Source organism: Macaca fascicularis, chromosome 19 (assembly GCF_037993035.2).
Source record: "Macaca fascicularis isolate 582-1 chromosome 19, T2T-MFA8v1.1".
Classification (NCBI taxonomy): Eukaryota; Metazoa; Chordata; class Mammalia; order Primates; family Cercopithecidae; genus Macaca; species Macaca fascicularis.
Window position 1 is genome coordinate 39,647,358 of NC_088393.1, and position 14,830 is coordinate 39,662,187.

At 38.4% G+C, this 14,830-nt stretch overlaps 1 protein-coding gene across 4 annotated transcripts in view; it reads left to right on the forward strand.

Moving 5' to 3' along the window:
- Positions 1-8,355, forward strand: part of ZNF507 (zinc finger protein 507) — a 38,582-nt gene extending 30,227 nt beyond the window's left edge. For all 4 annotated transcript variants that reach the window (XR_012427399.1, XR_012427400.1, XM_005588730.5 and 1 more), the window contains 2 exons: positions 5,821-5,955; positions 6,071-8,355. Coding sequence is in view for 2 of the 4 variants with exons in the window: in XM_005588730.5 (XP_005588787.1) it covers positions 5,821-5,955; positions 6,071-6,437 (502 nt within the window). In the remaining 2 variants the exon portion in view is untranslated. The remainder of the gene's footprint in view (positions 1-5,820; positions 5,956-6,070) is intronic.
- The last annotated feature ends 6,475 nt before the right edge of the window (positions 8,356-14,830 follow it).

Consider the following 14,830-nt stretch of genomic DNA (forward strand, 5'->3'; position numbering starts at 1 on the left):
TTAGGAGACTACATGAAACAAGATTAGCAAAATGCCAACAATCAGTTATTGAAACTGGATGGTACGGATTCGTCACATTTTTATTTATAATTTTGCCTTTGTTTAACGATTTCCATAATCAGAAATTTAAAAATGAATATTGATTTTTTTAGATTTAGTCTCAGCAACACCAGCGAAAATATGCCTTTTCTCTTCCAATCCTTTCAAATGGTGACTCATAATAATGAAGCTCCTAATACTGAACTGTCTGTATTCCTAGAATAAGTCTCCCCTAGAAGAATGAGCACATGCTGGTGCACAAATTAAAGTTTATAGACTGTGTTCCTAGAAGCTTTAAGTGCCAAAAATTTTTATGCAAAGATGATTGTCAATTGTCAGAATTATATATTCTGCATAAAATAGAGAATTAAATGGAATTCCACCAATTCCATCCAATGTGAAATGCTAGGCAGCTTATTGTGGTCAATAAATACTTTATTGTAGAAAGTTTAAATTGTAACAGTAGCCTTCCATAATTCAAATTTTATAAAAATATATGTATTTTTAAATACTGGAAAATAAATATCAAAATAATAATAATGGTTATATCTAGTGAAAAGGCTATGATTGATTTTTATTTTATTTTTTTTCCTGTATATTTCTCATTTTCTAGAGTGAATTTTTGAAATCAGGAAAAAAGTTATTTACAAAATTAAAGCAGTTCACCTATCACCCAAATCTTGGTTTCTGATACCTTTTTCCAATAGAAAGAACTAGAGAAATTATCAGTCTAGTCTAGGACTGGTGGGGAATATGCAAGGTGATCTTGGAGCGTCTCATAGGACCAGCAAGTAAGGAAGTGCTTAAGAAACAAAACTCGGGGTGTGGCAGAAGGACATGGGAGCCAACCACAGAGGCCCGGGGGCAAGGCTGGAGGAGTTTGAGCAACAAAATAAATAGTGCAATACAGAATTATACCCCAAAGTATAAAATACCCATGTGTCCATACTGATGTACATAAATGGTTGAATAAATAGGTGGGTGAGAATAGACACATCCCGTGCAGAAGAATTCCACATAATTGACGTAGATACCCCTCCCTCGAGGAGGCGGGTGATCATCCCAGCTCTTAAGTGTGGGCTGCACACAGTGACCACCTTCCCAGTGGTATGCTATGGAAACAGGGTTGAGAAAGAGGAGCTTGTCCCTGGAAAAACCTGAGCTCAGCCAGGGGAGGAATGTCAGGGGCAAGTTCTCCTGAGAGTGGGATGTCGGGAGGACGGCCCTTTTCCTTTGTGGCCTTTCTCCCAAGAACTAATCAGCTTAGTCTAACCGTGAAAAAAACAGCAGACAGCCCCAACTTGAGGGACATTTACAAAATATCTGACCCATGTTCCTCAGATCTGTCAAGGGCATTAAAAACAAGGAAAGTTAGCCAGACTTGGTGGCTCAACGCCTGTAATCCCAGCACTTTGGGAGGCTGAGGCAGGCGGATCATCTGAGGTCAGGAGTTAGAAACCAGCCTGGCTAACGTGACGAAACCCTGTCTCTACTAAAAACGCAAAAATTAGCCAGGCGTGGTGGCGCACGCCTGTAATCCCAGCTACTCCGGAGGCTGAGGCAGGAGAATCGCTTGAACCTGGGAGGCGGAGGTTGCAGTTTGCCGAGACCACACCACCGCACTGCAGCCTGGGCGCCAGAGTGAAAATGCGTCTCAAAAGAGACAAGGCAAGTAGGAGAAACAATTGCAGTCTAGAAGATCCTAAGGAGACGTGAGGACTAAAAGCCATGTTGTGTCCTGGATGGGGTCGTGGAACAGAAACAGGATGTTAAGTACAAACCAGGGAAATCCGAATAAAGTGTGGACTTCAGTTAATAATGCTGTAAGGAACATTGGCTCCTGATTTGTGACAGATGTACCCCAGGAATGTAACATGTTAACAGTAAGGGAAATAACTTTTCTATGTATCTGTATCTATATCTGTAACTATTCTAAAATGAGAAGCTTTTTTTTTCTTTCTTTTTTTTTAAGGAAAACAGTAAACAGTTCTCTCTTATTTTTAAAAGGTTGGAATAACATTAGAGATGTTCTATAGGATACATTTGCGATTTCTGGTGTTTACTTTCTGACCCAGTTTTCGCAAAAGTATGAAATTCTTGTTGCATAAGTCTGACTTGTCATTGGGGGATCATTCCGGATAAAGAATTTTCAGGTGAGGCCTCAGGACCACAGTCTGAATGTAAGTTAGGAGGCAGGTGTCTGAAGAGCCAGCATTTCGTGTCTGTTTCCCCTTAGCATAACATAAAAATTAACGTATGAGAGCCCGACATGTAAAGGCACCTTGGTAGAGGCACTAGGTGGAAGGGAGTGGGCATCTCTTGGCTGGCATCGAGCTGGGTGCCCAGCCACCATGGCGCAGGGCAGTTGCCCTTCTCAAGCAACTGATCCAGAGACATTTGAGCAGGGGACTGTAACCACACTATAGTACACACCACCACCGTGTGACAGTCACAGATACAGACACTGAGTTTAATGGTTTGGGGGTGGAAAAGTTGCCAGCTGCCCACCCTCTGATAAAGATGTTAGTGAAAATATTATAGATTTATTGAGGTTTGTCAAAAAATGGCTGCATCTCAGATATCAATGGGCAAAGTAAAATGAATTAAGATTAGTTTTTTTTTTTTTTTGTAGATAACCAAGAATAAAATGTAGTGATTTTATTTTATTATACCAGCTGTAATAAAGTTTTAAGGAGAATGCAGGCTGTAAAAGCTTAAAAGAGGAACAATTTTTTAAATATTTAAATAATGAAACGTCAAACATTTTACCACATTTTGAAGAAATAAAACATTGTAGATATAGCTAAAGCTTCAATGTCTTACTTCTTCAACCCTTCCTCCTGAGAGGTATCCCATTGTCTTGATAGTGATGTGTATCATTTCAGGTATTCGTGAATAACTTTTCTATGTACATAACATATATGTATGTGTATATACATATATATGGATGTATTAAGCAATACATTCTGTTGGTTTTGGTGTTTCAACTATTTAAGTTAAAAGCCTAACAGGTCTTTTTATTTTTCTTTTCACTGATCATTATTGACATTGGTTCCTGGTGCTAAGTGTAGATCTCTATGGGGATTTTTTGGTTGTTTTTTTTTTCAACCCCACTTCATAACATTCCACTATATGAAAATAAACCAATTTGTTTTCATATCCTTGTGGAAGAACAGGGGCTGTGGGTTGTATCCTTTTTTGCTGTTCATGGCTAGGATGATTCTTGTATGTGTTTCCTTGTGAACACCAGAATTGTGGGGCTACAGGTGTGTGCCACTTCAGCCTTAATAGATATTGCCAAATTGTTCTTCAGAGTGCCATACATAAAATTTGTACATTTCCATTTTTCCACATCTCTGAAAAATCTTACCAGATTTATCAGATTCCACATCTTATCAGACTTACTTATCTTTGCCAATCTGAGGGGTGTGATACATTTCCCTGATTGTTAGTGATGAGATTGAACATCTTTTCATATAGTTGAGTTTATTAGAAGTTCTATCAAGAATTGCCTATTTGGGCCGGATATGGTAGCTCATGCCTGTAATCCTAGCACTTAAGGAGTATGAGGCGGGAGGATCACTTGAGCCCAGGAGGCCAAGACTGCAGTGAGCCATGATCGCACCACTGCACTCAAGCCTGGGCAACAGAGCAAGACCCTGTCTCAAAAAAAAAAAAAAAAAAAAAAAAGAACTGCCTGTGTATTGCCTGTAAGTGGGCTGGTATTTCTTGAGATCAGAGGCCTTTGGCCTTGGGCCTGATTCCTCAGGGTGTATAAAAAAAGAATACTGCTGCATGCTATCACAAAGTTAAATTGGAGGTGGGTCAGAATAAGAGTTTAGTCTTTGCCCGTATTTAATTGTTTTATTTACTCCTATGCCGTTTGATTTTCTTTGTGCCTCGTTATTGCTGACTGTGTCTCTTATTGGTGTAGGAAAGAGTTCAGGTAAGTTACCTGATTTTGTTAGGTTTGTAATTAAGTATTTAACAAAAATGTCTTTGGAAAAGTGCATTTGCAGTTTCCTAAAAAGATGACAGTTTTACAGTACGACCCAGTAATTATGCTCCTAGGTATTTGCCCAAATGATGACAACTTTTATCCTTATAAAAACTTGCGCTTTCCTTATAAAAACCTGCGCTTGCTGGGAAGCTAACGCAGGAGGATTGCTTGAGCCCAGGAGTTTGAGACTACAGTGAGCTCTGGTCATGCCACTAGACTCCAATCTGGGCAACAGAGTAAGACCCAGTCTCAAAAGCAAAACAAAACAACTTCGCACATCAATGTTCATATCATCAATTATTCGTATTTGCAAAAAACTGGAAGCAACCAAGATATTGTTCAGCAGGTGAGTGAACAAACTATGGTACATCCACACAATGTAATATTACTCAGCAATAAGAATGATCAACCCCTGACAGACATGGAAAAACCGTACATGCATATTGCTATGATTCCAATTATGTGATGTTCTGGGAAAGGCAAAACTATGGAGTCAATAAAAAAATCAGTGGTTGCCAGGGATTCAGGGGCAGGAAGGAAGGATGAAAAGGTGGAGTACAGGGCATTTTTAGGGCAGTGAAACTATTCATATGACACTGGAATGGTGGATTCATGGCATTATACCTTTGTCAAAACACAGAATTGGCTGGGCATGGTGGCTCACACCTGTAATCTCAGCACTTTGGGAGGTTGGGCAGATCACTTGAGTCCAGGAGTTCGAGACCAGCCTGGACGACATAGTGAAACCCCATCTCTATCAAAAATATAAAAATTAGTCAGGCATGGAAGTGCACGCCTGTAATCCCAGCTGCTCAGGAGTTTGAGGCACGAGAATCACTTGAATCCAGGAGGCAGAGGTTGCAGTGAGCCAAGATTGCAACAGAGCAAGACTGCACTCCAGCCTGGGCAACAGAGCAAGACTCTGTCTCAAAAAACAAAAACAAAACAACCCACAGAATTGTACAACACAAATAGCGGACCCTAATGTAAACTATGGACTTTTGTTAATAAAAAATGTATCAATATAGATTCATCATTTATAACCAATATAGCACACTGATATTAATAATGGGAGGAATTTGGAGCAGGGGAGGAGGAGGCATGTGAGAACTCAGTTCTATCTGACCAGTTTTTCTTGTAAACCTAAAGACATCTAAAAAATAAAGTATATTAATTTTTCTAAAAATCCTTCATTGTTAAATTCAGATTTTACCAAGTGTACCCAACTATGTGGAACAATTGTTTTTTAATAGAAACTTTTTAAGATTATTTGTTTTATTTATGAAATCTAAATTGTTGAAGCTTTTTCAAGATGACTGCTTCCATTTTTTGTGGGTCTGTAAAGAGTACAGAGTTCATGTTGAAAATCATTTCATTCCTTTTTGCTTTCTCAAGTAGTAGAGTGGTATAAAGTATTAATTGTGTAAGTTTTTCTTTGTGTGTGTGATTAATTTAGAGCAAATATTTTGCATATTACTACATCAAAAATCTTTCCAAATATTGTAATAGCTAAAGTAATCTGGAATGTTTGTCTTGATTGTTACTCATTCTTTATCATATAAAACACCTTCTTTCATTGATTCCAGGACATCTATTCTAGGACCTCTCTGAAATCAGTGTACCTCTTAGAATGATTCTAAGTAACATCTTAGATTCAGTGAAATACGATATGTCTAATAAGGGTCCGGAAGAAGGGCTATAATGATTGTTACAGAATCATGATAATTTTTCACTGGTGTTATGGGACCGTTCTTATTTTCCTTTGCCTGCGTGTCTTCCAGATGCTCTCTGTGTGGGTATGTGTGTAGCCATCCTCCTTCTTTGAAGTCTCATATGTGGAAACATGCAAGTGACCAAAATTACAACTACGAACAAGTAAACAAGGCTATTAACGACGCAATTTCACAAAGTGGCAGGTATTTCATCCTACCCCCTCCCTTTATTGCTATATGTAAATTAAAGCCAGGATTAAATCTACTAGTTCTACATTATAGCCTCCTCACGGTGTGGTGTGTTTGTTTTGTTTTTAAGAGTTCTGGGGAAATCCCCTGGAAAGACTCCATTAAAGAGCAGTGAAGAGAGTTCTGATCCCATCACTGGAAGTTCGGAAAATGCAGTGTCATCTGCAGAACTGATTTCCCAGACTCCCACTGAAGTTCTGGGTCCCAGCGAGAATGAAAAACTGAGCCCTACAAGTAATACCTCATATAGTTTAGAAAAAATCTCCAGTCTGGCCCCTCCTGGTATGGAGTACTGCGTTTTACTCTTCTGCTGTTGTATTTGTGGTTTTGAATCAACCAGCAAAGAAAACCTCTTGGATCATATGAAAGAGCACGAGGGTGAAATTGTAAACATCATCCTGAATAAGGACCACAACACAGCTCTAAACACAAATTAGGTGGAATAATGACTCAAACACGAAAGCAGTAGAAGAGGATTCCTTCACCACAGTTTCACATTTGCGCTGTCAAACAACTTCCTAGCCACAGAAGAAATCATTGATGTGATTTTTGAGAAAATGACAGATGTGACTTTGGAACCAAACTTGTAATAAAAGGAATTCCAAATGGACAAGCAGTAATGATATTTAAATATTTTGAGTGAGGGGGAGTGGGTCGAAGAGGAAGCAGAGGTGTAATCCTGTATTAACCCTCTGTCACCCCTTCTTAGTGTTGAGTGTATTTATTAAAGCTTATTAGAGTGTAGAAATGCAAGCAAAAGAGTTAAGAAAGGGCTTTTCAGGAACCATTCTAAAAGTCATAAAAAGGTCACAGTCTGAAGCAGAGCTTAGTTTTCTTCTCACTTCTCAAATGCAGACTGTGAGGCCTCCAGTGAGAAATGGGAGGCACTTCTGGGAGGGGTGTTTTCAGTGTCACCAACAGAGTCAACAAGGAAACATCATTAGAGGGCTTTGAAATGATCTACTGAAATCCCTAAATTGATAGAAATGCATCATACTCAATCTAGGACATGTTTTAAGGAATAACCTTAAAAAAGAAAAGACCTCTCAATTCAAAACTAGATTGTAAATAGGCATTCAAGAAGTGTTGTCTTAAATTCACAATGAATTTCTTGTGAGCCGAGGGCGAAACAGGTGAATTCCCACCAGACTCAAACCAGATCTCAGTTCATAGTAATGCTAAATCGTCTTGCGTGTCCTCAGAGGTTCTTTTCAGTGTCTGTTAGAATTTGGCATACTTTCTCCATAGTGCATAGACCTTCTAATACTCTCTGCTAAATGAGACCACACTTGTTATCTGAAAGTGTAAAAGAAACCATGTATGAAAATTTACATTTGATCATCCTGCACTGGAAATAGTTGGAACTATTTCCAAAAATCCCTTAGGGGATGAGGGGTGAAATTTAGAAGCTGCTGAAAATGAGTACTGCTGTGTTGAGCTTTTCCTTCCTGGGATATATTAATTTAGTTATATTTAGCAGAAGAGGAATATAACCAAATGTGACTAAAATTAATAGCAAAAATTCAGGTTGTTTGTAAAAATTTTAATAACAAATAGCATTTGGCAAGTCTATATAGGATTCCTCCTATCTGGGAAATTCTATTTTGTTAAGAGTGCGACAGGACATATGGAAAACCAATGCAAAGTGCTTAAGCATTAAAACTCACCATCAAATAGATGTAGTCTTATTAATTACACATTTTGTGATTTAATTATTTCAAGGAGTGAAGAAAACAGGGTGTTTTTGTTTTTGTAGTTCTGATTACTCATTTAGGCATTGTTTTGTTAAAGTAAATTCTGCCTACAAGTGAAAAGGTCGGTGCGCTCTTCCATGCACCATCCTCATGGTGCTATTTCCGAATATCTGAATATTGATTTCTAACACCTGAGATGAGGCTGTGACCGATCAACTTGGAACACTGTGAAGGTTTTCGAATGGGATACGCTGTAGGCACATTTTAGGAAGAATTCTGTTCCCAAAGTCCAGGTATGATTGGATTAATATTTATAAAATTATTACTAGGAATTATTTAAGTGGGGCCAGGCATCTTGCAACATTTTCTGATTTGTTGGTTTTTTTTTTTTTTTCTTTCTAATCTCATTTTGGTGATATTTAAGCAAACATAAATGATTGTAACTTTGCAGCCTTTTTATTTAGGTAGCTTTAATTTATTTATGAAAGTTAATCCATTTCTGATACATGGTTTTTAAAAATATGAAATGGATTTATATATACTGTATTCCTCAAATCCACTGAATGTGGACTTATATGCATTTTCTCCTTTTTTCAGAATGGAAACATTTTAATTTCAAATTCAAATAAAACATTTAAAATGGCTTCATTATTATTACCCATACTGTTGCCACTCATATTGTAAGTCAGTTTTTTCATTGCTGGTACAATGACTCAGTATTTCTTTATAAAGATATGTTGTTCTGAAAATCAACAACCTTAGAAGAATTTTGTTTTATAATATTTCCTTGGCTTTAGTTTTATGTCATTTTTAGAAAATAATAATAAGCATCCCCAAAATTTCAAAGATGTGAACTTTTAAATTACCTTTCTTTCTTTCTTTAAACTAATTCCATTGATTGTTACTTAAATTTTCCACTTGGAATCATGGATTTAAAATTTCCCCACCTCATGGGGAAAAAACTAACCCAGAAGTTCAAAGCCTCTAAAGTTTCGTTTGATTCTGGCCTTAGAATTGTCCTTAAAAGCTTTCTCCTGGCCCATAGGAGGAAGCATATATCAAGGAGGTTCTTTACCTTCCCATTATCATTTTGTGGCAAGCCTTAAGTTAACAAATGTGTCTACCAAGAACAATTGAGTTTTCTAAAAGTGATAATGAAGATTATGCAATTATAATTGTAGCAGAGATAGCTATTAAAATAATCAGTAGCCTGGGCACAGCAGCTCACACCTGTAATCCCAATACTTTAGAAGGCCAAGGCTGGAGGACTGCTTGAGTCCAGAAGTTTAAGACCAGCCTGGGCAACAAGGGGAGACCCCATCTCTACAAGAAATTAAAAATTAGCCAGGCATAGTTAGTTGGCATGTGCCTGTACCCCAGCTACTCAGGAGGCTAAGGTGGGAGGATCACTTGAGCCTGGGAGATAGAGGCTTCCAGTGAGCCATGATGGCACCATTGCACTCCAACTGCGGTAACAGATGAGGTCCTGTTACCCACCACCGCCCCCCACCCCACGAAAAAAAAAATTCAGTAGCAATTCCTTCATAGGAATAACATTTTATTTATTGGTATTAGACTTATTAGACAGAGCTCACAGTATTTGCTTTCTCCTCTGAACACTTAAAAAATTCTAAGATGTGATAGTGAAAATAGCTTTGAAAAGAAACTGCATATGGCAAAGGTGGGGAGGGGGGAAGATGATGCATTCTGATCATTATAAAGAATACTTTTCAGGGCTCTATCATTTTCTCCCTTTCTCTAATCATCCAGAATACGGCAGGTGTCCCAGTGTTCAACAGTATCATGCTAATATTCCATTTGATCGGTAGTCCAAGTTCTTTGGCCAGATAGTGCAATGTTGTGACGCCAACCGAAGCCTTTGTTCTGGATCTTTCTTCTATTGAAGGTGGCTGCTGGTGGCTTCATAATTATTTTCTGTTTTTTTCTCACAAAGTAAATGGTGGGCATCCATGTTTACATTGCACCTTCCTGTGCTGTAATTGGCTTGACAAAGACAAGCAGGCTTCTCTGTTGAGACTTATTGTGTTTTTAGTTTTCATAGACACTTATTTAATCTTTTTAAATTGTACAGCAAGGTGCTCTAAGTAATATTCGATAAAATATATTTAATAGAAATTTGCGTTTGATATTCATGAACATGAATACATGTATTTTTTTAAGAAATAAGTATTGTGTAACACTATGGCATTGCTTCTATAGCCAAAGTATAAAAATTTCTGGAATACTGACATGTAAAGACTACAGTTAATTCTGACACTGTATCTTATTAAAATAGGATGATTTGCATTTTGTAAAATTATCCTGCACATCGAGCTGCATGCCTTAAAGCTGAAACTCTAGGACTGTGTTCATGGGAGAACAGTTCATCTGTTCAGAACAGTGAGGCAAGGTCTGTAGTGCTTCTTTAACTACCTTTGGAAATACTGTACAATGTTAGAATAATTTATTTTGCTTTACAGGAGTTTGTCATGTATTGACTTTAATATTGTATTTTGGTAATAAATTTTTTGTTAAAAAAACTTGCCTCCAAGTTTTATTAACCACGGGTTGTGTCCATTCTTTTCCTGGAAATGATGACTTTATTGCTTAGAAAGTTGTATTTAAATAATTAAAAGCTTCCCAAGGGTTAAACGAAGGTTTATGATGACTCTTGATAACTTGTTAATCTGTTGCTAACTAGCATTAGACTGTTACACGATAAATTGAATAAGCATTTACTTTTTAAAATCATTTTAAAAATTCAGTCTAATTTTGAAGCTTTTTTCCTTGCTACCCAGTTCAGTTTCTCTTCCAAATGTGACACGCTTATATGCTTTCAATTCTGATATAGTCAATGTGCTAATGACTAGTTCTGCTATTGACAATTAGCATTCCTTAGCGAAGGCCAAAAACTACAGTGATATGTTCACACCTTGATCATTTTGTAATGTATACGGATAGCTGTTGACATCATATTTGTTGCATTGACAAATGAAGCTAATATCATCTGACTGTATTGTGGGTCTGGTTATCCATTTGTGCCCTAGAATCCTGAGCCACCTCAGTTGAAAGTGACCAAAACCAAATATTTCATCCTATGCTTCCCAGGGACAACGTAATCATATCCCCTGTCTTTGAAGAACCCAATCTGAAACTGTGTCACTAACCTCCAAATTAGAGAATCCTAGCATGGAAGCTCTAGAACATATGGTCCAGTGTGGCAGCCACTATAATATGATCTAAGTGTAAAATACATAGCAGTTGCAAAGACTTAGTACAAAAAGAAAGGAAATGTATTAACAGTATTTTATATTGATTACATGTTGAAATGATATTTTGGTTTAAATAAAATATTAAAATTAGTTTTACCCTTTTTTTAATGTAGCTACTAGACAATTTTAAATTACATGTGTGGCTTACATTGTATTTCTTTTGGACAGTGCTGGTACAGAAGAGAGATTAGCAAACTAGGGCCCTCTCTTCAAAGCCAGCATGCCTCCTGTTTTGGCAAATAAAGTTTTATTGGCACACAGCCATGCTTGTGTGTGTACATATCATATACGGCTATTTTCAAGATACAACAGCAGCACTGAGTAGTTGTGACAGAGACTATATGGCCCACAAAGCCTAATTCACAACCTATTTGATAGAAAAAGCCTTCTGACTAGACCTCTGAACTAGAACAATGGTATAATTTGTGCTCTAGAGCTACCAGAAAGAAAATGGCTTTTTACAAAGAAAGCTTTTTATAGTAGTGCTTTATAACTAAATTAGTTTGTTTCTTCCTTTGTAATTTTTATAGTCTACCTATCTCAGGTCTTAACTATATTTGATGACTTGAACCTGTTTCATCTCTGATATTTAAAGCCAGTTTGTTTGAAATAACAATGCATAATTAAATAATAAATCAAAATGCAGCTATAAAAAGTCTCACTTGCCTCCTGACAACTTTATGGTGTTGATGTCAGCCCCCACGGCTTCACCCTGCCAGTGGTGTAGGACTGCAGCACACCGCCTGCACATGTAACCATGGTGCAACGTAACCCCAGTGACTAATCCACTTGGCTGGGGTGACAAGTGAATTGAATAATCCAGGATATAAAGAAAAGAGTCTTAAATGCACCTCTTCATAATGAATAGCATGTGTGACTCCAAAGCCAGCTTCAAAGGTAGGGAGGAGGTGGTAGTTGGCTTTGGTCTAGAGCTGTTGATTAAACTGGCAGAGCTAAGAAAAAGTCCGTACTCTTCTACCTAAATTTCTTCCAAGTCAATCAGTGAATATGTAAAATGAGAACATTTTTGGCCCTGTAAATTCATAGAGAAGTTACTAATTGGTGCCATACGATAGACTGACTTAGGTAGTGTGTTTTGATGTGTATCTTAGAATCCAAATCAGCAGAGCATAAGATGCCGAAACCATTTCCAGAGACCTATGTGTACAGCACAGTCCAGTCTGCATGCTGTGCTAGGGGACTACAGACCTCATTTTTCTAGTGGTACATTAATAAGTATACTGTATCTAGTTTTATTTGAACTAAGTGTTTACGAGAATATGACAGCTTTGGTTTCTTTAATCTCCTGATTTTTTTTTTTCCAATAATGGGTAATCAGTTGAAATTGTTTGCCTTACCAAAGTAGATTATGTAGGTAAGAAGGTTTTCTTTTGAATTAAAAAGTTTAATGTCAGGCATCTAATATAAATTCTTACTGCCATATAACAAAATTGTGTCACATGTGGGTGGCTTTTTGCTCCCTAAGTCAACCAGATTTACACCAGTCGTGTTACTTAATCCAGATAGAAAAGGTGTCATTCTGTAATCATTTGTACAGATCTATATAAGACAGGTACTTCTACAGTGCGGTGTTTGTTTTAAAAGGATTCTACATATTAGGTAAATGTAGAAAAAACATGTAAAAACATCTTTTAAAAAATTGTCACTAGATGCAGTGGCTCACACCTGTAATCCCAGCACTTTGGGAGGCTGAGGCGGGCAGATGACTTGAGGTCAAGAGTTCAAGACCAGCCTGGCCAACGTGGTGAAACCATCTCTCTACTAAAAATACAAAAATTAGCCGGTTGTAGTGGCACATGCCTATAGTCCCAGCTACTTGGGAGGCTGAGCCTGGAGGACTGCTTGAACCCGGGAGGCGGTGGTTGCAGTGAGCCAAGATCATGCTACTGCACTCCAGCCTGGGCAACAAAGCGAAACTGTCTCAAAAAAAAGAAAAAAAGAAAATATTTGCACAAATCAGAAAATCATGGATCCTTAGCCATGAGCTCAGACCCAACTGTTTCACCTTTCTGATTTATCAGCTTTGTACTTTGGTAAAAGGAAAAACAAAAAGAATATTTATAATTACCCATGTTATTACCATGGATTGATCAGTAATAATCAAGTATAGTTTTAAAATGAAAGTGTGTTATCTGAAATATATACACAATGGAAAGCTGGACCTGAACAGACCCTCAACAAAATAAAACATTCATTTTTCAGGATTTTTATTAGCACCTACTATTGATATTTAAAGGCTTATTGTCACAACTGTGCACATCTCCAATTTTTTTTCCTACTTGTCATCTCATGCGTATTTCAGAAATAATGTGGCTGTGTTTTACTGAAATAGGCACGTCAATCCACATCTTGTTCTTTTTGTTTATATCTGCAGTCCCATTTAAATTCAGTATTTCCCACCACAAACGGTGTTAGAAAATTCTATTTCGGGCTGATGAGAAAAAGTACAGCAGGATATGGTTCAAAGCTTAAGCTGTATTTCTGCTCTTCCAGAGCTAGCATTCCACAAAAAATAGTTATGCTGAAATAAACAGTGGTAGGAAACCAGTGGTTTCAAGGCTATCTGCACTTTCTAAAACCCTTCTCCATGTGAAGCCTGAGAACACAGTTGGTGCAGCTGTGCCTCCCTGGAATGGTGATACTAGAGTCCACCAGTTCCACCGCAGAGGTGAAAAACTCTAACATGAGGCTCTTCGGCATTTGGGCCCCCCTGGAGCAACCCTGTGCTCAGCCTGCAAACGCAGACAAAAGCTCCAGTGTACTGTCTGACAGTTTTTTTTTGTTTGTTTGTTTGTTTGTTTTTTTTTTGAGACGGAGTCTGGCTCTGTTGCCCAGGCTGGAGTGCAGTGGCCGGATCTCAGCTCACTGCAAGACCCGCCTCCCGGGTTCACGCCATTCTCCTGCCTCAGCCTCCCGAGTAGCTGGGAGTACAGGCGCCCGCCACCTCGCCCGGCTAGTTTTTTTTTTTTGTATTTTAGTAGAGACGGGGTTTCACCGTGTTAGCCAGGATGGTCTCGATCTCCTGAACTCGTGATTCGCCCGTCTCGGCCTCCCAAAGTGCTGGGATTACAGGCTTGAGCCACCGCGCCCGGCCGACAGTTGTCTTTTTAAGTTCCAGGGTACATGTGCAGGATGTGCAGGCTTGTTACATAGGTAAACATGTGCCATGGTGGTTTGCTGCACCTGTCAACCCATCACCTAGGTATTAAGCCCTGCATGCATTAGCTATTTATCCTCATGCTTTCCCTCCCCCCATCCCACCCCCAACAGGCCCCAGTGTGTGTTGTTCCCCTCCCTGTGTCTATGTGTTCTCACTGATCAGCCCCCACTTATAAGTGAGAACATGTGGTGTTTGGTTTTCTGTTCCCACGCTAGTTTGCTGAAGATTATGGCTTCCAGTTTCATCCATGTCCCTGCAAAGGACATAATCTCATTCTTCTTTATGTCTGTATAGTATTCCATGGTGTATACGTACCACATTTTCTTTATTCAGTCTATCATTGATGGGCATTTGGGTTGATTTCATGTCTTTGCTATTGTGAATCGTTCTGCAGTGAACATATGCGTGCATGTATCTTTGTAATAGAATGATTTACATTCCATTGGGTATATACCCAGTAATGGGACTGCTGCATCAAACGGTATTTCTGGTTCCAGATCTTTGAGGCGTGGTAGCATGCACCTCTAATCCCAGCTACTCGGAAGGCTGAGGCAGGAGAATCATTTGAACCCGGGAGGCGGAGGTTGCAGTGAGCCAAGATCGTGCCATTGTACTCCAGCCTGGGCAACAAGAACAAAACTCCATCTCAAAAAATAAAAAATTTAAAAGTATACCTGCAAACC